This window comes from Egretta garzetta, unplaced genomic scaffold (assembly GCF_000687185.1).
Source record: "Egretta garzetta isolate BGI_Z169 unplaced genomic scaffold, ASM68718v1 scaffold287, whole genome shotgun sequence".
Lineage (NCBI taxonomy): Eukaryota > Metazoa > Chordata > Aves > Pelecaniformes > Ardeidae > Egretta > Egretta garzetta.
The window spans coordinates 9,713,983-9,741,683 of NW_009260435.1; the positions used below are offsets into that span (position 1 = coordinate 9,713,983).

Sequence of the window (27,701 nt, forward strand, 5' to 3'; positions counted from 1 at the left end):
AGTGATTTCAGTCCCAAACAGAATCAAGAAGGACCACGGCAAAATTAACAAAGAACTGATGATTTGAAATTTTTGTTCTATTGTGAATAAATAGGAAGCATAAATGATGTTACAATAAGAAGAATATTTTTGGAATTTTTGAACACTAAACTTAGAAAACTACCCATCAGATCTTAACAAGCCATACTACAGTATGGAAAATTGGAAACCATAAATGTCAGATTGATTCTTAAAGGGAGCTGCACCGTCCAGCATTGTTCCTCTGGAATGATTTCATCCTTTTTAAAAGAAGGAGCCAAAGGTCACACTGGTCTTGCCCTTGAAGCAGACAATATGAGATGTCAGCTTGTGCTTTCTGGCACTGCATATGATGAATAACCTTGACATAGTAATAAACAAATAACCTATATTAACGTTTATAAGCACAGTGAAGTATTAATGCAATATATACTTCAACAACATCTTGTGAATATACAGCTCATAGAAATGGATTTCCTCTAGTAATACCGTAGCAAATTTATGGTTTGTTAAATATTGTTGTAAAATACATATTCTTTAAGTAACAAAGTGTATGCATGTCTGAAATATGGCTAATCTTATATACATAAACTAAGAGAAGTATTTTAAATAAGCAGGCACTGAATTAAAATTATGCAAAAAACCCCTGAACATCTGTATTCATAGAGATACTCAAATTGTTGTGAATATTTTATCTTTAGTGTTTCAAATACCTGTAGTCAATTGTCTTTGTAAGTGCAGCTCTGTCATAAGCCAGTGTTCAGTGAAGTTATCACCTATTCGCTTTTGGTATTTCTAGCAGCAGAGAAAAATAATTGTGTACTGGTAAGATGTCAAGGTGTATATAGCATTTGGTTGGAGTGAGGTGTTTTGTTCTAAGTATGGGAAGCTGGGAATCCAGTGTTTGTGGGGAGAGTTATGACATGGTGTAGTAGTCCTTTTAACAAATTCCTTAGCTTTAAGAACAGTCTTGTACTCCTTACAGCTGTCTTGATGGAACATTAAGGTTTTTTGTTGTTTTGTTTTTTTTTTTTTTAACTGGAAATTAAACAAAGCTATTGGATATTAATGAAATGCAACCTAACATTACAGGACAGTACTTAGCCCTGTGCAGAGTTTGAAGTACAGAGTTTCTCTGGTTCATAAATAATAGTTGTACCTTGCAGGTATTCTGTAATTTTATACGTCATTTTTGTTGCTTTTAACTACACACTATGCTCCCAAACAAGTAATCTACTTCTAGTACAGACAAGATACGTTGAGATTTCTCAGTATTCTTTCTGAATCTTTTAGAGGCATCTCCACATACTTACATGTGAGTTAACCCCAGGTCCTACTTTGGCCTTTATTATTATGCAAACTCTGTTATAATCATGGCACAATAAATATTCACCGCATGTGACAGTTTGAGAACCACCTTCTATCTTAACACTTGCAGAACACCCTAGTGCATATCCCAGTGTACTTTGTGAAGTGAAAAAAAGATATTTGTCCTTCCTCCTTTGGCATATTAGGAACATCACATGTCCGTGCAAGATACTTTGCAGGAGGTGTGTGTGCAGAAGAGATCAAAGATATGTTTCATAGTATCCTAAAAATGTTTCAAAGGTTCTAAAATTTAGATTGCAGAACTGTGGAGAACAGCACGCTGTAGCTGTAGATGAAAGAAACCAAGACTCCTAGTTAGAAGTCAACAGCAACTGTACAATAACACTGCAGAGATTAAATGAGAAGAAAAATGTATAGAAAACAGCACTGAGTAGATCAGTGAAAAAGTTTTATCTTCCTCTTTTAACAAATTCTTAACTGCTCAGAGATTGACATGTCTCTACATGTATCCATCATTATTCCTATCGTTAAGTAAAGTGCCAGAACTAAATGAACAAAGGGAAAGAACAATCCCTCTCTTGTCTTTACATTGAGTGTTAAGTGAAACTTCCTAAGAAGTGGAAAATAAAGGAAAGAAAATGAATATATATCCAAAAGGAGTGTACAATCCCAAGAATCTAATAAAAAAAATCTGATCTTTAGTGGCATTGTAAGAATAAAAAATAAGATAACAAGGAAAGTAAGCTCTGACTATTCATTTGCACTCAATAGCTGTCTTCATGAACTAAAACAAACCAGGTGGTTGGTTCTTCTAAACCAGATTTTCACTTTCCTTTATCTCTGAATGACTGAGTGATTCCCTTGGAATGGAGCCTGAAGTGGCAGCTGTGAATGCAACTACAGCAGCCTCAGATAGATACAGATAATGTGTTTTATAAAACACAATATGGTAATACCCCTGTGATCCCAGTTTTGTAAATCTGAATTTACCTCTTCACATTGATAGAATTATTTTAATCTGTTCTTTAGCCTTTCACTTTTTCCTAGGAACAGAGTGTCTCCAAGTGAATTAACAGACGTAGGTATTAAATGCCTTACACAAACAACAAATCTGTTTGCATACTCTTGAAGTCCAATGGGCCACATGCACTGTAGATATTCCTTCATGCACTGCCACAAAAACTCTTGCAATTCTGTAGCAATATGAAAATGTAAAGTGGAGCTCTCTTGGCAGAGGTAGGTTATTCCCTTCTGGAAAAAGCATCGGGCTGTGGGAATGGTTTATAGCTAGAAGCTCACCAGCATTTGTCATTTGGCTGTGATAAAGGATGTGCAAAGACTGGGGTGCCTATGAGCTTCCGTGGGCTTTGTGCATATAATTAATCATTGAAATCAGCTATACTGCTGTGCTACAGCTGTGTATTCTCAAATCATTGGACTGGGAAGGCTGAGGCTTTATTTTGGAGCTCAAAGTTTGTTTGGGTTATTTTGGAAAAAATTAGGCAGATTCCAGGGTGCCAGTTATATTCTGGTGAAAGTGAACTTGTGTTCTGCTCTTTTGAACATAGTTATGGAAAGTTGTCTCACTTCCACAATATCCGTTCTAATCTTTTTTACGTATCCATTAGAATTTCTACACTGCTTGCTTCATTTCAGCCACCTTGGCCAAACTCAGGTTGTGGTAAATCAAGAGCAGCATTATTGCTTTTTCTAAAAGTGCACCTAGTTAACACAGAGATGAACTCAGCGCCCTGAGCAGGGAGTGAGCATTGTGTGATTTATTTTACAAGAATGCCGTGTTCTCTGTTAATTATGCTACAGCTACTGCACTGTGCTTTTGAATCTGCAGTCAAGGTCCTGCTGCACATTTGTACCTTTTGTGCAGGAGCCCTTTTGGCATTTCCACTTCACTCATCTTGCAAGCTGGAGTGCAACCTTTAGTGATCTCCTGAACTGGCAGTTTTGTTTCCTGAAACACTAAATTTGTTTTTATCCCTCTGTATGTAGAGGGATATATATGACTGTCCCTAGATTCACCTCTGATTGTGCAGACAAGCTGGTAGTTGAAAGCATATAGGAACAGAAACAAATCAACCGGTAAAAGAGAAGAATACCAGCATTACAATTTGAAGTACCTGCAGGAGACAGGTAGGACACTTCCATGTGGAATTTCTTGTTGAGGACTGGATCATTTCCAAATAGTCAGTGAATGCCAGCCTTTTCTATATGTGAGTTGGAATATAGATGTGCACAAATAAACAACACCCTGGAACACGTAGATTTTAGAATATTTAAATAAAGATATTCCAGATACTTTTGATTAAGTATATTGTAAAGAGAAATCTTTGCTTTCAGAATTAGCAGGAAACTAATGACATCAACAAAAACTCAAATTCTAACCAGTGACTTGGCTACCACAATAATACAGCCAGTGAATGTAATGTTGTTTCACCAACCTTCATAATCTTATGGCAAATCTTATGGTACTTTGTGTGTTTTTTTTTTTGAAAGTCCCAGTTCTTATAGCAAAGTGATAGTATAAAAGTATTATCTTTTACTAAAAGCAAAAGAAACCGAGAGAAAATGACATCTTCCTGAGGAATAAAGGTTCAACACCCAAAAAGGCTAACACTTAAAAAAACAAGTGAAAAGGAACCTAAATAAAATAAAATAAAAAAAAATAAAATCTCATACTTATGAAGACTTGAGTCTTATGCTGAAAGTGGTCTGTACCAAAACTGATTGCAAACTTTTAAAGTTTGGCTTCATTGAGCAGCATGCCCCTCTTGCATTTGACCAACCTTATTTAAGTGAAGTGCAATGAATTTGACATTTTAAAAAAATCCTGCCATTTCTGCATTTATATTTTCTGCCTCTCACCCTTGCGTAGCATTTGAATACACCGAAGAGAGTATGGAAGAGCTCACGCTTGTGCTGCTCCTCGGCTCTTCATGCCCCCACAGTGCTTAACTCCAGTAAGAACATGGTCTTGTACCACGTTTCACCTATCAACAGTAGATCATCTGTGCTTTTTGGAGCCATGTGTTTTAGTTACTCGCATGTGTGGTTTCACACAGCCTCTGAGCCACAAAGATGCTTGTCAGTCACCTCCTTAGGTGCCCATCTTCTTGGAAGTCCCTGTAGTGTCTTTCTTACCTGTTCGTTACCCATCTCAAAGTGGAGGGGCCAGGCTCTTTTGTCCGCTTACAGATACATCTTGCTGATGGCCTGAAGAATAAACTTGAGGATGCAGTATTAGATGGGGGTCATCTTTTACCCATTAAGTACTTCACAGCTCCTTGCTTATCTACTCATTTGAGGGAGTGCCACATTCATTTTCTGGAGATATATCCTGTGCTGCTTAAGGGGGAGAGTCTGTTTCCCAAACCTGTGTCTGTTTTGTGGTAACTGAAACAGATGGTTCACATTCATTACAATATAATTACGCATCATCCATCAGTTCAACCGTGCACCTTTCTGATACTTATACATATCAACAAATATTTCTTATTACTTCACAGAATAGCAAAGTCCAGATTTTGTTCTCCGTTGCATCAGGAGAGTAGCTGCCTTAAAATTAATCCAGATTTATGCTTCTGTAACACAGCCAGAATCATTGTCCATAGATTTCCAGCTATACAAAAAAGGGACAGCAACTCCTAGTAGCTGGTGTTTGGGAAAAAAGATGGAACGATAGAAATTTGTCAGATGCTGGTTTGCTGCCCTAAACACCAGTTCACTACAAATCTTAATCATGTAACTGAAAATCATTAATTAAATCCTGTGCAGTCAAGAATCATGCATAATGTAACACAGCTACTGCAAACAGTTCACTCCTGATCATTTAAATTTCCTTCTTGCTCTTACAGACATGAGGAGCCTGTATTTGAAGTAGTCCCTGATGAGATTTTGCTTTTACATCCTTGGAGAATGTCCTTGTGCATATTTATAGGGCAAAGTATAAGGATTACATATGTGGATTTTTGTTTTTATGGTATTAAGGGTAATAATGTAAAAAATACATACCTTGGCACAATATGATTGCATATGCACACCTCAAACATCTTTTGGCTGTACAGAGAATACTTGGCCTAATGCCCTAAGCCTTTAAATAATAATACTATGACTGGGCCATGTGCGTGAGAGAGCCACTTTTAAACTGGACATGTGATTTCATCTGAAAAACAGGATTTCCATATCTTCTATTCATTTTTATGAAGAAGATTTTAGTAAGCAGCCTACTCTGTAGGGCAGTGTTATTTCTATAGTGCTGTCATGTCAGCGGTGAGAATATATAGGTTGCTACATCAACACTGCTAGTCTTCAGAAAGGGAATTTGCTTAAAGGGCAGGGACAGAAGACGATGGAAGTGGACTTCACAAATTAAAAACTGCACAGCAGTTTCACTGCAAACCATCTACTCATCATACAGTGCTATCCAATTAATCCATTGCTCTTAGAAGAGGAATCCCTGTATATCCAGGTACAATCCTTGCCAAATATCTGGACACAATCATAGGCTTTTAGGATTACAAGTAACATAATAAAGGATAATGATCAAAAATTAAGCACACCAATACAGAATGCTTGGGTTAACTGGGCCTGCCATGTGCACTATGAGGCAGCAGTCTGTTAGGTTTAAAGTGAGATTAAGGAGTTGTGTAACCTGCAATTATGCTGTTTTTCATTAAAAAAAATAAGATGATTGGGCTCAGTAGGGCCCTTCCTTATATTTACCTCTGTTTAATTGGATTGGGAACTGCTTAAACATCTTTGAGTTGGAGCTTACAAGAAGATGATCCCAGCTGTTTTTCGAAGCTTAAGACAGCAGGCAGACAACATGATCATGTCAAGACTCATACTAAAGCCTTAATCCTACTTTTTCATCAGCTAGCACTACAGCTGAGTCTTTAACCTCCTAAGTACTAAATGTGCTTTGGATCTCTCACAATACATTTGCTGTCAAATGTTATTGTCTAATAATATTAATTTTTGCTTCCTTTCTGAGAAGGACTTTAAAGAATAGTCTCTGTCTACCTGAATTTGGAGAGCTATAGTGTAAGCTTGTATTTTCAGTCCTTTTAAAAATACAGTTTATAAGCTTGCACCTTTTGAAGTCTGTTGTTCTCTGTGGAGGTGAGAAATCACGTTGACCTGTACCTCACCTTGTTATAACGTAAACCTCAGTATATTGGTAACTATTTTTCATTTTACATGTATTACTAGATTGAATATAGTTTTATTTTCATTCGGGAAAAAATGGCAACAGCTTTAGCCTTATTCAGGTCCTTTCCCTAGGAACTGTTACATGGCCAACCGAAATTTTCCAGATTTGTAGCCTCAAAACTTGCTAACTGGAGTGCTATTGTTTAGTTTGATAATCCTGGAGTTGCATAAAGATTAAATGTTCTAATGAGGTTTTCCTGTATCTGTTAATAGTATCCGTGTGATGAAATATCTCCTTTTCCTTTTTCTTCCTCTTTTTTTTTCTCTTTTTCTTCCTCTTTTTCTTCTTCTCCTCTTTCTTTTTCTTTTCCCTTTCTTTTCTTTTCTCTTCCTTTCCTTTCCTTTCCTCTGCCGGGTAGTGCTCCGATTTGTCCTAGTGACACAGGGCTGCCAGCAGGAAAGCAAGCGTAGTTAATGCTCAGCTGCTCAAACCAGTCAAGCAAGCTAGCAAGTCCCAGCTGTGCTACTTGATGTTTTTTGATTGCACCTAGTCCTCAATCTGCGAACTGTTTTCTGGACTTAGATTCATCAAGCTCTGCCGCTTTAAAAACTCATGCAGGCAGGCATCCTAGGATATGCCATTATAAGCTGCTGCCAGGGGATCTTCTAGGAGATAAATGGAATCTGTGTGAAGTAAATTAGTGTGAACCAGTCAATCTGTGTGTCAGCCTTGAGCCACATCCATGGGTAACTAGCTTGCTGACTGAAAAGTCCACTGTCTTTTGCCAATCAGAGGTCTCAGCCACCAGGAAGCAGTCCTAGACAACATTCGTTTCTTGGAATAATGCCTGTTTGACCAGCTAGCGAAACTCTTCAGTATACCGTCCTGTACTGCCTGAGTTTACTTATTGCTTACAATTGAACTGAAAATCTTTTAAAGTCAGATAACATTTTAACAGTAGGGAGCATCACAGAAATGTCTTGGAAATAAGTACTTCCACTTTCATACAGCAGCCATTCAGCAGAGTCACGCTGTGCTGCAGTTGGCTTTACCTCCCTATCAGTAATACATCTTCAAGGCCATAATGCAAAATAATAACAATAATCTGGCCAGAAGAGGTTAATAAAGAGGCTCTGTGTCTATTTTTTTCCCATGGATTAAGCTATTTGGATGGCTTTGATCGAGAGAAGGGAAGAGTATGCAAGCTGTAGCATTCACATTGCGCAGAGGGATATGCCAGTGTCATAACCATGCTGCACACTTCTGTTTCATTCTGATTTTAAAAGCAAATTGAGGCAATCTACAGCTAGGATTCCTCTGTAGGAATGGACTGAACCAGAATCCTCCGAAAATTCCCTGATATGTTGATTTTAGACTTGAATACCAAATCAATCTACTGTCATGAAAATATTATTGTCAATACTGTCAACAACGCAATTTTAAAAATAGAAAGTATTTTTTTGTTTGTTGTTTTTCTAGAAGCTACTGATACACTGATAGGCAGTCATATCTGCAATACGTACTCTCCCACACCATTGATCTGCTGTGCAGAAACCAGGGGGAATTTTGCCACATATTTTTAGAAAATTGGGACAGTTGAGGAGATGCTGTATACTTTAACTAAAAACCAAGCAACTAATTATCTGTTAAGTACTAGAACTGAAATTTGGCCTTCTTTACTAATTCCTGTAAAAATTGTTTTTCTGTGCCTCCCAGTTACTGGTTGAGAGAAAAATAATGAGAGAGGGATAAATAATGTTGATCAAATGTGATCAAATAATTCAGTCTTACACCATGTTTGGTTAAAATATACGCTACCACACATTTAGGGAAATTGGAAAAAAGAAATTTGGGCTTTCTAGGCAGGGAGGACATGGAGAAGAAAAAGCAGTGTATACTGTTAGAAGAATTAATTAAAGACAGTTTGGGGTTACATTTTCCTTTTTTAAATCCTCCTAAGTTTTACGGAAGCATATGCTTCAGAGCTGTGCAGTAAATGTTGTGTGGGGTTTTATGGGAAAGTATTTTATTTCTTGCAGCAGAACCCACTGAGACAAATTTAACTAGTTAGGTGTTTTATTATATATACTACACAGAATACATGGACAGTTTCTGGTATAAATCACAACTAAGATCAAGACAACTGCTTTAAAATTGAGTGAATGTTTCATTGCACTAATGAAACAAAAATGGGATGTCCTTTGAGAGCATAATTTGTTACATGCCATTATATTTTAGTTGAGCGAAGTAGGGAAGTCCCTCTGGGTGAATAAAACTTCAAGGTATATGGGGAAAAGAATCACTGAAAATTTCAGTTTTCCTGTCTGGAGGAACGCTGTCCTCACAGACAGCAGGAGGGAAGAAAATGGAGTTTCAGGAGTTTTTTAATTTAAAATATATAAAAGCCTCAAAAGAAATTTCACACTTACAGAAGGAATAATGGTCTTTAGTTGGAATTCACTTAGCGAGTGGAATGAGCTTCATTTGCGTGAGACTTCACAGGGTACAAGAGCAAGCTCAGGCTCCCCCAGGTGCATGGTTCAGTATTTCTGCAAACTGAGCTCTGCAATGTCATACTAGGTCCTACTTCTGCATTCAGTGTAATGGATTTAAATTACCGTAGCTCCTAGTTTGACTTGTTCCATACTGGCTTATTTCAAGGGCAGTTCCAACTTCCATAATGCTGCAGCATTCACTTTAGAATAATAATGGTTCTCCAGGTTAATTTCTTAATCTCTCTTTTTAAAATTAAAATGTAATGAAATCTGGGCCAGTGTGATATTTAATCATCAGAAGATAACAACCAGCCATCCTCAATTAAATGACAACTACATACATCAGTGCAGGTTTTTTTAAATGACACTAAAAATTATGAAATGACCAGCAACTGATGTCTTCTGTCAGTGAGATGAATTAGTGGTTTATATGGCCTGAGAAATGGTCTGGAAAAAAAAATAGGGTTCAATTCAATAAGGACGAGAGCAAGGATCTAGACTGAGGTAGGATTAATCTTCTGCAAAGAGACAGGATGGGGAAGAAATAGCGAGGTAACACTTTCTCAGAAAAGAATCTGGATGGCACGCTGAGCGTGAGTCAACAGTGTTCGTGCTGTGGCAGCAAAGGCAAACGCCGTCCCAGGCTCTGTCAACGGGAGTATCACCTGTAACACGCGTGAAGCACCCTTGTGCTGTGCCCCGCGTGGGTGCCGCCGGGGGCACATCCCCAGCCCCCCCGGCCTGCTGGCCCGCTGTGTGGCTGAGGGTGCTTGCCCTGTCACGGCAGGGTGGGCACTTCATGCTGGCCGGCCTCACTTCATTTGCTGCTTTTTCGGTTTCTAGGTGATCGTGGTGAGCGCTGCTAGTATTTCACTTGCCATTTCATGAATGATTTTTTTGTGTTTCTTACAATATTAGTGAAATAATCATATGCTTTTAGGTTGGCATCAAAATATGTGGAAAAAGCTAAACTGGATAGTAATCCTCAACATGGAAAGGAGGTGATTGAAAGAGGATAAAACAGCAGACTGTTCAGTCACAGGCATCATGAAGGGAGCGTGCAGGGCTCCTACACATGCCTTTTCCCATGCAAGAATAAGTTTCACATTAAGCTAATCGGGACATGCCCAAACGAACAAAAGAAGATGCCTGCCTCTGTGGGAAAACAGCAGAGCTTGCCGTGTCAAGGCCAGTTAGGGTGTAGGATGTTAAGGATGCAAAAATTCTGCGTGTTTAAGGGAAAACTGGAGAAGTTTGTGGAACAGAAATCTACGGTGAGGTATTAAATATAAAGAAAAAAAAATGTTTTGGAATTGCTCGAGTTTCAAATTGGAGTTTAAGAGAAATTTCTGATACAGTATTACTGTATGGTTGTTGGACTCTTCCACTGACGATATTTGGTCTCAGCAAGTACAGCTGTTCTGGGGCTTTTTATGATATCTGTGAAGTGTGCTTTTTAAAATAGTACTCAAAGCATTTATTGCCCAGCTTTCCATCAAGCTTCTTAGGTGTAATACGGTAAGTGCCTGTAGGTCGCATACATCCCACAAGTGGCACTGCAGCACAATTGTTTTACCCATTTATGAAAATAAAGAAGTACCAGCATCTTGTTTTCCTTTACAGATTTTATCTGGTAGTTTTATTTAGATTCAGGCTGCTTTGTGTTCTGTATTGGACCTTAAATGTACTTATCACCTATAGCCTATCTTGCCTAATATTTTTGATTGAAAAGATATTTTTTGTTGCCCTATCACCTTGTTTTGAATGACAAATAAGTTCCTGTTTTCTCTACAGACAGACTATCTTTAATTCACTAATCCACCTTGGCAATAATAAAGGCACCTTATCAGAAAATGCTAACTGGTTTATTCACTTGGGCTATGCAAACTTCTTTCTTCAGTCTGTCTGCCCTCTGAAAATCGGTATGCAGAGCAGGGTATTTAGACTTTACTGCATGATATTTCCAGAGTGGAACCAAGGCTTTCCAGAGTTTAAACAAAACATGAAGAAATAAATGTTAGTGATGAGTTGTTGCTGCAGTTAGTTATTAGTGTATGTTCACAAAGAAGAGCTCTACAGTTAACAGTTCATTCACATACAGAACATTCTTTCGTAGACTGACCACGGAACAGTCTGTGATCTCTTTTTGGGAATAATTTCATTTTATTTTGTGGAATGGGAAATATTTTAAAACTACTTACATAAATGTTTCATTGAGTACTACGATCTTATGACATTCTTTTGTTATTCTAAATTCCATACCTATTTTTTGGATGTCTTTTTCTGTTTCAATAATGCAAGAGAATGGGTATCAAGTTCAGCAAACAACTCTTAAGAGCTTATTAAGATGTAGCAGAAAAAATTACTACAATTCTCCAGATTGATCCTGTACAATGAAGATTTATGTCATTTTTATATGCTAAGTTCAAGGTCATTTGCCTCAATGAAATCTGTCCTTTTACCTTACTTCCATGCTAACAAAGGTATTTTCTACTGTCCCTGTAATAACTGAAATTATGTTGCACTGAATAGAAAGAAAATATCATTTGGGTTGTCATATCAGAAATTGTTGGTTTTTAACTTTTTCTCTGACTTGTAGATCCGGGGCTCATTTATACTCCAGACATTTACATCACTTTGGCTACACAAATTAGCTTTCAAATGGAAGCAAAAGTAATTTTAAGGTCCATTTAAACCCAAAGTAGGATAGAATATCCTCAGAATGAATAAAGATCACGCTATTTATGTTTAAATAACTTAAATTCCGTCAGCATCCTAGGTGTAAGCAATGCAGAATGATATTTCCCCTACTGACGTTTGAACATAAAATCCTGTTGCCCTAAGGGAAAACACAGAAAAGTAGGTGTCAGCATTAAGGTTTGGGTTTGGGGTTTTTTTTCATGATTACATAATGCCATTTTTTACTTTCACTCTTTATTTGGGCCAAACTGTTCTTTCCTTATTTTTAACTTTTCAATTCCCTTTGTTCTTTTATGATTTTTTTAAGGAACCTTCCTCTTCAAATTCAGCATAGAACATGTGATGTTTTAAAAAAGAAAGACCTGAAGGTCTCTGCCTCGGTCCCCTTCTTGCTCACTGCATGCACTTGCTGTGTAACTTCATAAACCAGGGTACTGTGGAGTTTATTTGCCCGGGTTTTGTCTAGGGAGGGGTGCGTACTTCTGAGCGAGCAACAAGGCTAAGATATGCATCCCTCGCTCATACCGGTGACCCCATCCTAGCCCGTCCCAGCCTGTTGCCTGGTTTTCTGAAATATGCACTTTCCAAAAAAAATGCTGAGCCTTGTTGTCCAACAGCTCTTTTTACACAAGTTGTCTAGGGGTCTGCTTCTCTGTCCCTGAGAAAACCCTTTCCATCCGTGCTTTTCGCTCCCTTTAAACTGTTCCTAATGACTCCTTGCCACCAACTATTAGTGCAAGCCTTTCATCATTGGGTTTTGTCATTTGTCAGCTGTATCAGCTCTGCCTGTGATCCCTTTTTTCCCATTTTTGTCTTTCTTGGCTTTCAATGGCTCCATCCTCTCCTGAATCTCCCCGAATCTGCAATCTCTACTTAAGCATGTCAACTGGAGAGCCTCCTGCTCTGTCCAAGGATCTTGCCAGCCTGTCAAGGTTTCTTTCTTGTTTGCTTTGCACCTTCCTTCTGATGTATCTCACCTGTGTATGGGGCTGCTTCTATCTGTCTTTTATTCATTATGTTCTGAGTTACTTCAGTTCTCAGCTGCATCTCGTACCTTGCCTAAAGACACTGCTCAGCACTGCTTTGTTGTAAAATCAACCAGCTGAGGTTAAATCATATGTCTCGTGCTGATGTGGTCTAGGACAGAGGGAGAACACTTGAACGGGTTTGTCCTAGCCCCACTCAAGAGCAATTACATGAGAGGCTTCCAGCAGGGAAGTGCCTGCCGTCCCCTAACCGGGACTGGTGCCTGGTGCTGGGAGTGTACCTCCCCTCCTTGGTTCACCGTGAGGGTTCGTCACTGGGTGACAATGCACCATTTGTTTTGAAAGGCTGATGCTGAATTTTTGGTTGCTGCTATGTCGTTTAGAGAGGACAGCTCTTGTGATTTTTCTCTTTCTCTGCAGATGCAGAGCTGTACTTTTTGTTTTCTCCCTTTTATCACGGTATATTTGGTTGGAAATTTTCCTCTTGCTCTACTTCAGAGTAGTTCTGACTTTTAAATTCATGCAGCTGTAATGACTCTGTCACTCAGCACAGTGGAGCTGCCTGCTTAATAAGAACTTTTAGAAAGAATGCTCTAATAAATTGGGCACAAAACATTTTTTTTTGAAAATGTAATATGCATGCTTGTATTTTACAATTTTTCTTTTTTTGAAGCGGGAATCCCTGCCTTCAGTTATTCTATTTGAAAATTATTTAAATGTTGTAAAAATCAGAGAAAAGCACATATATCTCTGAAGAGATTTCTTCCTGTACACATCATAGCGTTTTCATGTGTGAGCAAGAACATTTGTTATTTATTGTAAGTTCTTCTTCAGCGTCGTCACCTGATGTGGATTACCATGTCAACACTTCCATGGTAGATACAAGAACTAAAACTCCCCTTCATGTGGATAAATCGGCCGTTGATACCAATTGACTGGCTTTTTGTAAGCTTAGAAATTTAGCCAGTGTTCCTGCTCTGCCTGGGCAGGGCTTTATGTACTGGTTGGTTGCCATCAGTGGCAGATTTTTTTAAGGAACATCAACCAGTTTTGGGGTTTTTGAGGTGAAATGCACGGTGTCTATATCATAGTTTTTTTATCTAATATGTTTTAATATTGCATTTTCAAGGATCTAATTCCACAATTGTGTTGAAGCCCTGATTGCTTCAAACAGACTCTGTGTAGATGCAGGAGTCAAGAATGATGGAACCTTTTGGTGACCTGGGATCGATAGCTGCAAACCGATGGGAAGCGCAGAGCACTGAAGTGGAATCTGTGTCTTTAGAGCTCCTCCTGTCTCAATAATGCCCCGAGGCCTTCTTGATTCATTCATAATTTTGGAAAATTTAAGTGGGTGTTTAAATTGAGTAATCCTTTGGCAAATATTTGTTCGGTAAAAAAAAAAGTCCATCAAAAGTTATAAGGGAACAATTTTCTTTTTGTTTAGAAAACAGGACAAAACTACACTGAGATTGTGTATAGCCATCGGTATCCCCATCCACATGGAAGTTTGGAACCTTGCTTAGTTTTCTACATGTTAGAAAAAATTAAATATTTTCTAGTCACTACCGTTTTCCTGAGAAATGGGATCAGCTAAGAATTTTAATAGGACTGAAAAATTGATACCTAGTCTTTACTGTGCTATTCTATAATATATTGTTTAATAATTATACTTTATCTTCAAGCTGTATTTGGGGCTCCATGTGGAGATATGGAGCAGAAGAGAGGGAAATGGACGTTGGCAAGGAAAATACCTCTCTTCTGTTCAGGAAAACTTACGTGGGATTTGTTCAAAAGCCAAGTAAACTAAAAAGCCATATACAGACAAATTGTTTCCATGAAAATATTTTCCTGCTCTGAAATGAAAATGTTTTTAGCAGTTAAGTAAAAGAAGTCAAATTTGGTAATCTCTGAACTGCAGCTCAGCCTGGTTTTTACTGCACTGTGGAATTATCACTGATTTTATTACACATTCCAGCTTGTTATGTACAACATATTTTCATCTTAAAACAAACACCATTTCTCTCCCTGGTGAATGACTCCAGTAATTACAAAACCACCTAATTGATCTTTTATATTGTTTACTGGCTTCTTTGGTGAAACAGACAAGCGCTTTTTGTGGCTTCGAAATTATTTTATTATGTTAGGATTCTCTAAGAAAAAAATATTCTTTTACTTCGAAGGGTTCACATTTAAGCCAGTGCCTCAAACTTCTCCCTCAATGAATTCCTGTCTATAGATTTTTCAACTGTGCTATGGTTGCATATAAGTACTTAGTTTCTCTTTTATTTCGATCTATTATTTGTGTTTACAAATTATGTCTTCAGCATTAAAAGCTCTGCAGAAAATCAGGAAGTGTTTGTTTCTGAATACGTTACATTTCTCCCTCCCCCTGTTTTTGTTCTTTATTGCTCCAGTCGGTGCGCTGAAGCATGGCAGGAGCTCAAACTCGGCAAACTTCCAAGATGCAGAGGATATGCCTGACAGATGCGTCTTGGAAGAGTCTGAGAGTCCAGGTGAGAGGCATTTAAAGACAGTCACCAAGTATCAAGTGGTAAATCTGACACAGCTTTTGGGCCTGTAAAAAAAGCACATTGTAATGCTGTTTCCTTTTTAGCAGCTGCAATGTCAAATTAATGGTCACCTCCAGGGGTCACAGTGTGGAGCTGTTATCCTTTCCTCTTTCATCAAGAATTCAGGTCTTAGAAAGGATAAAGGCTTTATGACCAAAAAGAAAGCTGACACTACTAGTTCATTATAATTAGTTTTGGACTACACTTCTTGCTTAATATATGTACAATGTCTGACCCTTTGAAGGTAGCATGAGATTATGAAAAATTAGGAGGACTGTATATACTGCAGTTGAATGTAGCGGCAGACATTCAAGCACTGTATCTCTGGAGGAAAGCAAATTGGTAGCGTTAAATAGCTTGATTCTTTTCTTTAAATCAGCTTGCAATCATTATTTCATTTTAATGGCTCTTAACATTGATTCAGCTAAATACAGGAACATCCATAAAGTGCGTTCTTTTTGGTGACTAAAAGATTTATCTTCATGTAGTTTCATTATCTTTCTCGTTATGGAACATCTACGAAATTTATTAAATGAATCCCAAAGGGAAACAATTAAATATAAAGTGTATCGAGTCACAGCTGATTAAAACCATTCTGTGCGACTAAATACTAAGATCTTTTAAGCAAACTGTGAGCTTGACCCACATACACCACGTAGGTAACCTGCACATCGTCCTCATTAGTGAAAGAGTTAAACGTCTTTCTCCACTTGATATTTTCCTTCCCTGCTTTATCTGGTTTCTGTGTACCCTCTTGCATCTTTGTGTGCTCATCCGTGTATCATATTTTTGATTCATCGTCTCTGCGGCCTGTCAGCTTAGTTAAGAGATTTCCAAATCTTGCAGCCTGTGCTGACAGGGGGCAGCTGCCAACAGTCCCCTGATCCTTCCCCAAGGAACACTGCTGAGATTTAATTTTCAGTCAAAGGGTGCAGTCTGAAATCCATGTCAGGTCCCCTAAGTCATCTCAGAACCCAGATAGGACCCATGTCTGGGGGATTATATTTCAGCACACTCCACTCCTCCGAGATTCCTTGGGAGTTCAACCGCTGTCATATACCTGATTTGAACTACATCCCCTTTTCATCTTTTCCACAGAAATGAACACCAGTATATGTTAGAATAATTGAAACCAATGAATTGTAAATCCGTATTCGTTTTAAAGCCACATAGGCGTGGACTCAGTGCTGTATGGGTAGAAAGCAGCATGAGATTTAGAAAGAAATAGATCATCCAGTCTGGTAGGAGCCCAGTTTAATTCCTTACCGTGCCTACAGTCTGTGGTGCATGGCACCTCCTTCGGAACCTGTCTGTAGTTCCTTCCAATGATTATGGGCAAAAATGTGGATTGTCCAAGTTCTGATCGGTTCTGAACTGAGAAAGAAAACAAGGTGGCACTGAAGTGTTCAGGTGAGCATTAATGTACCCTGAAGATAACACTCATGTTAAGCTTCAATTAATTCCGTGTGGCAAAGTGTACACCTTTGAATGGGAACTTGAATATCCAGTTCTGCACGCTGTGTGTCTATATGAAGTAATGGAAAGAATAAAAGCCCATCAGGAGGTGAATATTGACTGGCAAAAATACATGTTGATAAAGCATCTAAACTTAAAAACTGAGTTCCATTCGGTCCATCTGACATCATTAAACTCGTAATAAACAATGAATTACTCTGGCTTTTGTTTCTGGCCATTCCTGCATTTTAAGACATCTTGTCTTATAGGTCTGAAAACCTCAGGAGATTTCACTACTGGTCTCACTGCTTTCCACTGAGAATTTGTGGCTTGGTTGTCATGGAGACATCGTATTTCTCCAAGAATTGCTCATATTGATCCGTGGACAGGCGTAAATGGCCAGGCGAATGTGAGGAGTAAAGGGGGTTGGGCAGTACTATAAAATGACCAGAGGTTATGGGTCGGAAATAAGCTCATAGCAAACACTTAGGTAAAGAGAAAGAAACAGTTTTATTTTGTTTCAGGATTTCGTTTTTGCACTTTATGCCATTGTCTTCTTTCACTATAGACTGAAAGAAACTTGTTAGTCACTTGTCATGTCAGATCTTTGGTGCTTGTCCTGACACAGCTGTCAGCCTTCCAGCTCTGTGCAGTTCAGGGACACACAACAAAGAGCCAGGAACATGAATTATTTATTGCTCCTTGTGCGGATGAAATTCTGTGATAAGAAATTAAGACACTTCTGACAGAAGTGCATGTTTGAAAGGAAAGACTTGGTAACACAATACATTTACTTAAAACTTACCACTTCTTTTTAGTAGCAAACATTGAAACAATAACATGGCATTCAGTTGGCTGTGATTTTCTTCAGTATTTCTCAGGTGCTTTAACGTTGAATCGTACCTTGGAATTTGAGAGCACCTAGGAGGTCAGCATTTGGTTTGGTGAAACCTGTGACTTTGGAATATCTCTCACACCTATTCAAGGCCTGGGAAAACTTGCAAACTTCATTTCTAAGTTTTTATTAAAAAGTCTATGTATGTGTTTTGCAGAGTCTTCCACTTCACTTACAATACGTTGTCATATGCGCGAGAGTGATGTTAAGAAATAGATTGATTTTATTAGCTCTTCTGATGAGGAAAAGGTGAAAACATGACAATACACATGCAAGGAATTCCAACTAGGCTGAGAAAAGGTTCTTCATTCCAACTTCTGCCAGAATCAGGAAGGCGATAGAGCAGCCGTTAGCAGATGTACCTGTGCATTGTGTTTTCTGATGGTGAAGGGTGCAGTCTCTAACCTTGACATTAGACTGAGAGTTATTTTCAAAGGGATCTTAATTTTCTAAAATCACATCAAGCTTACTCTGCTTATTTTGCTTTCACATTTTCTGTGTGTCTGTACATGTTCTCACCGCTCTGGATGTGGGCCTCTAGCAATTGTAGAAAAAGGCATATACTCAGATGAATAGCAGGAATCCATTTGACTACCCAAGACACCAACCTGAGATTTACCTGTGATTTCTTGTGCTCAATATGTGATCTGAACTATTCTCAGATAGGTAATGAAACCCCTCAACCTGCACTTTTCTCTTGGATAATTCACAGCAAACACTTTTCACATGTGATGGACACAGGTAAATATCAGACTGCAGTTTCTTGTCTAAGTGAAATGGATTTTAGTTGCTCCCTTCATGTGCCTACAAGCTGCCATTATCTGTGATAGTGGCTCATGTCTATTTTAGCCCACACACAGAGGAGATGCTGGGCTTCTCTCCCAGACGCCTAATAGTAGGTTTATCACTGCCATTTTCCCCACATGCTGAGGACTACTTCTGTTTGACATGCAAAGCCTTGGCTTTTCAAACTTGTCTCTGCTCTGGCCTTGAACATAATAATCAGATAAGAATTACAACAGCTTTTTGTAGAACTTGACTTTTAATCATATCAAACCCCCATAAAGAATTCACCATCCCTTAGACCGCTTCTTTAATATAAATAAATATTTCCAGCAGGCTTTTTCCATTTTATCAGACAAATTTTCCACATTTAGAGAAACTGAGAAAAAGGCTGAAACTGAGTGAACATGGATGCGTAAGTTAGGTTTCGAGGTCTGAGATATTCACCCAAGTTTCTTGTACGAACAACGGTGGAAAATTCACACCTCCAGAGGGCATATCCTCTTGTCCAAAGGGAGTTGCTTGAGACGGGTTTTAAGGGGATTGAAAATGCTCTGAATTTTTTCAGTCAAAATCTAAGAAGAATGTAGCAGGTCTTGACAAAACTTGAGGTGTCTTAGCTTTCATATGTGCTGCAATCCCACTGAGTGTAATCCCACCGCAAGTATAGTTCTTATGAGGAAAAGGAATAGATTTGGGCTGAAGTCATGAGAAACAATGCAGGCACAGGTGCCCCTTGCCTCTTATCTTCCTCACCAGAGGTATTGCAGTGGACTGGGCAATAGACTGTTACTTCACTTGGTAACAGAGGGAAACTGAGCCTCCCTAACGGAAGACTGAGTTGGAAGCTGTAGATGGAAATTACAGAGTGTTTTCTGTCTTTTGCATGAAAACCATGTAAGTGGTAAGAACCCTATATGCCTACGGCCAGAGAGTCTCTGCCTGAGTCAACTGGTCCCTTCTGCAGCTTAGGATCCCTCCCATCCCTTCATTCCAAAAACACTGTCCATATTAATTTTTTCCCTCTTCATTTTTTGACTTTTCAGGGCAGAATGTAGCTCTGGGCGTATAACAGATAATAGTGAACATCCGAGCCTTTTTCACAGTCATGCTTAGTTGCTTGTCCTAGATAGACCTTGGCACAGAGATGGACAAGATCTGAGTGTCCCTGAAATACACGCTGTGAGAGACAGAACCACAGCAAACAGAAGTGCAAATGAGGACATGTATCACGAACAGCAGATTCTTACTAGCCACAGTGTGCTTAAAAATACAGCGCTAAAATTGTGACTATCTTGTTATCAGGCAAGTTATAATAAGACTATGGAAAATTCACTTACCAGCTCCAAGTTCCATCCAGTGGAGAGTACGTTATTTAAATCAGCACTGAGTCACCTGTGTGGCTGCTGGTCAGTACACAGACAGAATGTAAAAGTAAATATTCAGTAGATTTCCAAGTATAAAGCACCCTAGAAAAGCATGATTTTCTGTTTGCATCATCATGAAAAGTAGGTAGCAGTAAATGAGGACTGAATCAGGAATTGAGTGCTGGAGGAGGATGATGATGATGATGCATGGAGGAGGAGGAGGATGATGATGCATGAAGCAGGAAGAGGATGCAACACAGGGGCAGCCCGCTCCTTGCAGGCACTGATAGCCCATACTGCTCAGCGACTGTGTATAAAATGTTAGCGCTTGGAATTTCCAAGGTAGGCACAGATGAATCCATAAGAATTTCTGTGCAGTAGGGGTAGTGTCACATCCTATCAGCATTCTGGGTTACTGGTATCATGACTTGCAAGGGGTTCATGTTGCTTTTTTTTTTTAAATAGTAAATCAAACTGTAAAACCAGAAGACTATGTAGTGGCCATAAGAAAAATGTGTATTTCTCTGTGTCCATGACATGGACGGAAAGATGACAGATAATATGATAAATATAAAAGACATCCATTAGACTGGGGAAGAACAGTGTGTGCTTCTTTCTCAATGTTCAGGTACTCATGAAAGGTGGTGTATCTGTTTAAGCAGTATTTCTAATACAAGTAACGTTTAAAATTCAGGTTGTAAATATTACCATACATCAAACAAGAAGAAATCATGAAGCTAAAAACTGATGATTGAGAGTGCTTGTCTGTGGAATTCTAATAAGCCATGACAAGATTAAAATATAATGCCTTATTAGAACAACTTCCTATTATTTCTGTTTACAGCTATTGTAGGACTAGTTCTGCTGAAAGGAAATATAAATAACTTGATAATTATATTTGCAGAGGAAACATAAACAATCTAAACAATCTAAACAGAAATTATCTTTCTGCTTATCCATTGGAATGTTTTCCTTCAAAACAAAAAAGGAAGAAGGAGGAGAAGGCCGGAAAGAAGGAGAAAAGTTTTGAGGAACCTCATACGTTCTCTGGAGCAGTTTTGGGTTCCATATTGCTTCTTGTAGTATACCAATTATAATGTAAACAGTCTTCTGGAGGTAGATTTGTGATATTTTTTAACATGGGCATGTTGGTGCTAAAAGTTTTCATTTCACTACAAAAATTATAGAGTTTATTACTCTATAAACAGTTTGTAAAATAACTTATTTAAAAAAAAAATCTTGCCTTTTGCCTCAAACTGTAAAATCACTGAGTCAGCTGAATACATTTCTTTTTCCAGATGACCTGAAGCCCCATCCCTGGATATCTAAAGTGTGTTCCTGTAAGGTGTGTTAAAAAACCCTGCTTAGCTGAAAGGATTAGAAGATGCAGAAGAACAGCCAAGAAACAGGAGTTGTGTGGTGCAGACGTGACATGGCTTGTTGCATTTATTATTGTATACCTTCAATAGTTCAATTGCTGAAGAAATACCTTCTGTGAGATCAGCTTCTTTTTGCTGATTTATGGCCTTCAATTCACACTTCCATCACTGACAGATTTACATTTATTCAATTAAATTTAGATAGTTCTAACATAGAAAATATCGAGTCTCTATTTTTAGATGTTTTTCACTAGTTTATGTAGTGATTCCAAATCTTACAACTTGGATTGACCATAAAGCACTTGCATCAATTTTAATATTCTTTTACATAGATCAAATTTAAATTTTTTTCTGTCCTTGATTCTGAATTTCATTACCAATAATATTTTAACACAGAGCAAAACTAAATGCATCTGAAATAATTAGAAAATTTGTTTGCATTTAAAGGAAAATACACATTTTTTAATTAAACATGGAATATTTAGAAACAACTAAAAGATAAAGAATGTTGTGTGCACAGGGCAGCATGGGAAATTGATTATGAATCTGGTCATGTCTAGGATGTCAATTTTCCTTTTCTATAACTACTGCCATCACCATCAGCTGTAGAAATGAATCTGAAGTTGGGGAAGCCCATTGATGCACTTCGTTGAATTTCTGTTTGTGTGCATTGGGAAAAACCGCTGTGCATTTTTGTCTTTTGAAAAAATATATCATTATGTTTGGAGAATATTTGCAGCTTATTGGACTCATTTATCACCTTACATTCTGGGGGATTCATGCTGGTTTGACAGAGTGGCTGCACAGAGCAGCAAGCTCACATTCTGTGTCACCACTAGTCGGAGTGCTGATGAAGTCGAAGGGGCTCGAGGATGTGCTTTCCTGGATCCGTACCTCATGCTGGAAAGCAGGTCCGATGTTATCCTTCCCAATTGCCATCTTAGCCATAAGCTGCCTTCACTAGAAGTGTGAAGGTTTCTTCAGTGTGGAAAGCTTCTCTGGCAATGGATCTCTTCCTTATTTGTGGGGAAATGTCATGCCTGCAGGAGTGACAAGACCAGGTTTCTGTTCCATACTATGGCTTGGATTTGGTTAAACTTGAAACAGACCTGAAGCCTTCCTCCTTCTGCTTTTTTGTATTTCATGAGTCTATACCTCTAAGTGCAGTGTATGGCAGTGAGGTCTTTAGAAACATTGAGTGGAAGGGCCTTCTGAGAAGCAGTATTTCAGTTTTCATTCAACTAAAGAATATGTCACCAAACCAGGCTCCAATCAAGAGAAGATAAAGGTATTTAATGTTATTTTTCTGTAATTGTAGATACCATGCAGAAAAATGACATCTTTTAACAGAGAAGTCACTGTTTTTTACACATCTGGTGTTTTTCAGAAACAACTTTCCTCATTCTTAGAAGGCATTTTCCTATGTAAAATGTATCTTTTGTTTATATAAGCTTCTATGTGAATTATGGGGACTAAACCATCTGGATGGTCAGTGCTGCGGCTTCATTCTTTCACTTATTGTGCTGAATGTCTGGAATATTTTCATTGACTTATTTATACTCGTACAACACAACTGAGAGCAGAACACGTCTTCAGCTGATAGATATCCTCTTAACTTTTATGGTTAAATCAGAGTTGCAAACATCAAGAAGGTAAAAATAAAATTGCAAAGGTAAGTACAGGAACTTGGTAAAGCTGCAGGAACCTTGCAGACAGTAAAACAAATGGAAAATAAAGGATGGACCTCGCTATCTCCTTTGTCAACAGCCACCCCTAGTTTGCTGCAGCATTGGCACTGAAAAGTCCATTTCCCTCCACAACAAGCATCACTGCTTTGCATCAGCATCTGCTCGCTTGGGCCAGCTCTGTTCTTAGTGCCAGGGTGACAAATCTCCTTAAAGCTATTTCTGCTAGGCATTTTAAAAACTGATGTGTTCAAAGAGGTCTCATAGCTCAAGGAATTGGCATTGTCCGTAACACCCAGTACTGCTGTAGTAGCAATTACATTTGTGCAACACAATATTTGATTGCTTGTCTTTAATTCTGCAAAGCAGTGCACATCAGCAGACTGCCAATACAGACAGCCCTTTGGAACAGTTTGTGCAGTGATGATTGGTGTTTGGCACATGCTTATGCGTGCTTTCTGCTAATTATAATTACAGGATCAGTAAGGTAAGGCAGGAACTTTTTTTATTAGGTACATTTATTTCCCAGTAAAGCAAATGTATTTCCCATGCAGTCTGGATGCCTTTCAAAAAACCAACCTCACAGCATGTGCTCAAGATGAGCTCTTGCGTAGAACAATCGTTTTGCATCAAAGTGACAATTTTGGAGCTATATAGGAAAATACACATTAACCTCCTGCAAATGTTTCTTGTAAGCCATAACTGAAGAAACATTTCTATGCTAAGGCAGCCTGATGTACCACTGTATTCATGTTTATGGAGATTGTTTCACAACAAAGTTGCAAGGTAATTAAGAATATGTTTTTCTTTTGTTGAAGAAATCCTGTCAAAAGGAGTAATATGCTAATATTATGACTTATACTTGCTAAATGGTCACTGACCTAGATTCCTGCCTGGAAACATCCCTAAACTTTGAACTGTTCATTTCTGGCTCCAAATTCAAACGTTATACTTCAAAATCTCTTGTGTTAGTTACATGTTTCAAATTTCGTCATTGAACTCAACTGCTTCCATTTCTGGGTTGTATTTTGTCGAGCAATGCTCTTCCCCAACCCAGTGAAAGATGTTCTGAAAGCAAATTGACATAGGACTTGAAATAGATATATGAGACACAGCGTTTCTTTTAGAAAAGAAACACTTTAACAAAACCGCTCTGTAACAGGGCTACAAGCTCCAGGCAGCACCAGAAATCTAGTACAGCAAATGATTTTGCAAGTCTGACTGAGCTGAAGTGTTGAAAATTTGGAAAAGAATGGTGCAGGTGCAATAGGCAGCATTGCCTCTCCAAGTTTTCAGCCCGTTTGAAGGAGCGTGTTGGTTGACGGCAGACTAGGGCAGTGAGCTGGAGCACAAATCTCAGTCATTGTGCCAATGTTGAATAGCTCACAAGCAGGCACGTTCCTGGTGGGGGACCTGGGAAGACAAACTCCTGCTTCTCGTAATGGGTATTTCTGCTGAATTTTCAGGCCATTCCTCCTGCATGAGCAAAATATACAGAGGCATTTCAAAGGGCTGGTCTTCCCCTTCTTCCTTCCTTCAGTCTGAAGGTAGGCAAAGCTCTTAGAATTGTTGCTAGAGCTTGAGTTGGGTTGTAATTTGAATTCGTAGATCCCCAAAGTGTAAAATCAGCAGTCTTAGTTTTGAAGAAGTAATACTGAACTTGGATGCAACATAAAATTCACACAATAACCCAGGATTGTCCTATCGGGGACCACAGGAAGTTTGTTTCTTGAATGACACCTGCTGGAAACTCTAAAGTGTGCCTGGGAGTCGTGCTGCAGGACAGCAGCACACCACGTGAAGGCCATCTTCCCCACCTTCCAACAAATCTGTGTGTCCTGGATGTGGTCTGATGGGTAAGTACAAATACAGCTGTCAAGGTGAAGCAGTGCGAGTTGCTAAACAATATTAAACATTATGAAACTTAACAAACATCTGCAGAGTTTTTTAGAGTGGACTGTGCATTTGATAACATTGTTACACAGTACCAACTTAATTGCACTTACCTTTTTCTTTCATTTATTTCTAGAAACCTTTGCTTGAGAAGACAGAGTTTTGCAGCCTGAATTTACATTGTGTCTTGCAAACACAGGGATACAGGCTGTTTTTCCTCTGCTGGCAATACTCCCAGTAAGATGGCTGTGAAAAATAGCGTCACTGGAGTAAGTGGTATATGTCATTTCATTAAGTACAGTGCTTGCTCCATTTTTACAGCAACTGGAAGATTCTCTTTTTTTATTTTTTAGCATGTGAAAGCTTAATACTCCACAGAAAAATATTAACAATATCCAGCACTAGAAGAAGCACAATATTTTCCTTATTTATTCTCAAATTTTAGCTAAATAATGTAAACATCTTGATAATAAGGACGTGGGGAAATTGTACTCTAAATCATCATGATTTTCCAGAGAGAAACTCAGGGTAATTAAAGATTCTGTTCAATTTCAGAACTTTATTTTCTGTAATCACACTGGCAAACAGAGTTACAGCTCTGCCTGGTAAATGCAACATACATATTTTTGTTGTTTGTTTTGGTTTATAGTCTTCCTGCCATGTAGATGGCAGCAGCACTCAAGCCTTGAAATTCACTCCAGCTTTTTCTTGAGTTTATTCTGAAACACCATGTTCAAGAACATTATTGTGGAGAATGAACTGAAAGCATGATTACCGTGAAGGTGGATATCAGCTTAGTTACATGTACCTTTAAAGCAGCCTGTAACTTCATAATATCAGTGGTTAAAAGGCAATGTGTCATATCTGTCTGTATGAATACAGTCTTTCTGTAAATGAAATTGCTTCTATTTTTTTCTACTGCACTAGGTTTCGGGTGACACAGGGTGTTTCTGAAAGTTCAATACCGTTAGCCTTTACTAGGGTAGTCCCCACATCTGTTTCCTTGCAGAAAGAGAAGCAGCCAGCAGGTGCTTGGGCAGGAAAGCTGTTGGCTGTGGGCATCTGTGTTGATGATACAAAGAGGAAGGACAGAGAAAGATAGTGGGATACACAGGGTAGGATTTCGTGCTATGGAGGCTCTACTAATCATAGTGCTTTATAAAAAATGTCATGAATTATCTTGGGAAAAAACCATTTTGAAGGTCCAAATATCTTCTAGCTTGGCACAGAGTGGAATTGTCTGCACTCTGACATTTACTTTGGCTAAGAAATAGAGGTTTTGAAAGAGAAGCAACAAAACTGAGACCCAGAATCAAAGCTGTCTGGCAGCCTCAGTCTCTGCAGCATCAGCTGAAACCTCAGGGAGGCTTTGTGGGATCATCTCCAGGCCCTGTGAGATAAAAGCAGGTGTTATGCACGTGTCTGCGCACAGAGAGAAAAACTAGCACAAAAAAGCATAATTATGGTAGTTCCTTGAACTGGGAAATACTATTTAAATGCTGGAGGCAAATGGTAGTGTTTTAGTAAGCTGTCATATGAAGTAAATCAGCACTAACTCCCTCAGTGCTTCTTAACCAGTAGCAGCTGAAGTAACAGGGAGATTAAATATCCAATGGACAGCATTTCTCATTCCATAGGATCCTGTCTGGGGATGCATTTGCTGGAGGTTTAGTCCACACTGAGCATGGAATCAGCTGAGGTAACTGGGAGAGCGGGCAGGCTGTGGCACTTAACCATCCTCATTCACCGCTGCAGATTTGGACAGGGCTGTTCTAGCCTTGTACTGAAGCTGAGAGATAAACAGGAACCAATATCCCTCTGACGTCCTTGTTACGTGGTATGAAGTAGAAGCCCTTGGCCCCGTATATCATCCAGCCATTTGTAGTCAGGCAGATGGTCCTCAGAGGGTGGAATTCCACACTGGAGGGTCCATTACAGCTTCAAGCTGCATTCAGTGGATGATCTGTGACCAAAGAGGCTCCTAATGCCTGATAGGGCTATGACCAAAAAGCCGTTACAGATGTCATGATACGTGTCCCGGAGTGACAGCATTCCTCCTGCTTAACTAGTGCTTCAGCTGAAGGACTAACAAAGGGGAAGTATGAATTTGTGGCTGATAAAATTTGTGACAACAGTAAAAGTAGAATTAATGATGGTGAGAAAAAAGCAGCAACAGGATGCTTATGCCATCAAAACACTGGGACAGCCAGCTTTCGTCTCTCCTGCATACCATTGAGTACAGCTGCTACATCCGACCGTGCTAACGGGAAAAGCACTTCCCTTCTTAAATCTCTTCCAGATAAATACATGCCTAGAGCAAATATATTTTAACTGCTTATAGGGTATGGTTTGGAGATTTGGTGGGTTTTACTCTTGACTTCATAGCATCCATTAAATCAGTCTTAGATTCCATTGCAGTGAGCAGCTATTTGTCCGAAAGCTGCTTCCATGTCTCCCAAATCCACGTTGGGTTTTTTTTTTTTTTTTGTATTTTCAAAATTATGCCACTGCTTAAGTAATAAAAATATATTTTAATCTTTCCTCTATCACACTGGCAGTACACATAATGTAGTTATGGGAAAATTCTGTGCCTTACAAGCAAAAATGCATTTAAATTCAAAGAGAGTTCATACTAGTGCTGGTTGTTCATAACCTATAAAACACATATATTTTAAAAGCTCTTGGAAATTTAAAATCACTTTCTCTGTGTTAGTATTTTGTCTGTGGAATACTTGCAAGACCCTACCTTGGAGAAGTTTTGTAAGGATTTTGTAAGGGCTGTGTGGGTGGTCACAGCATTTTATACGTGAAGTACGCAAACAAAATTACGTAATAAAAAGCTTGACAGATTTTTGTTATCCCTGCCCAAATTCATTAGGCTGAATCAACAAAACTACCTGCGCAATATGATAAAGAAACTCTGAGAACTACCTAACATGGCTTTCCTTAGAGGTATTTTTCAGAATCACCTAGGAG

The 27,701-nt window shown here is 38.7% G+C and overlaps 1 protein-coding gene across 1 annotated transcript in view; it reads left to right on the forward strand.

Moving 5' to 3' along the window:
* WDR72 (WD repeat domain 72) overlaps nt 1–21,122 on the forward strand; it is a 116,547-nt gene extending 95,425 nt beyond the window's left edge. Inside the window, exons 18-19 of the mRNA XM_009643990.1 lie at nt 15,113–15,211; nt 21,067–21,122. Coding sequence (XP_009642285.1) covers nt 15,113–15,211; nt 21,067–21,122 — 155 coding nt within the window. The remainder of the gene's footprint in view (nt 1–15,112; nt 15,212–21,066) is intronic.
* Nucleotides 21,123–27,701: the final 6,579 nt, after the last annotated feature.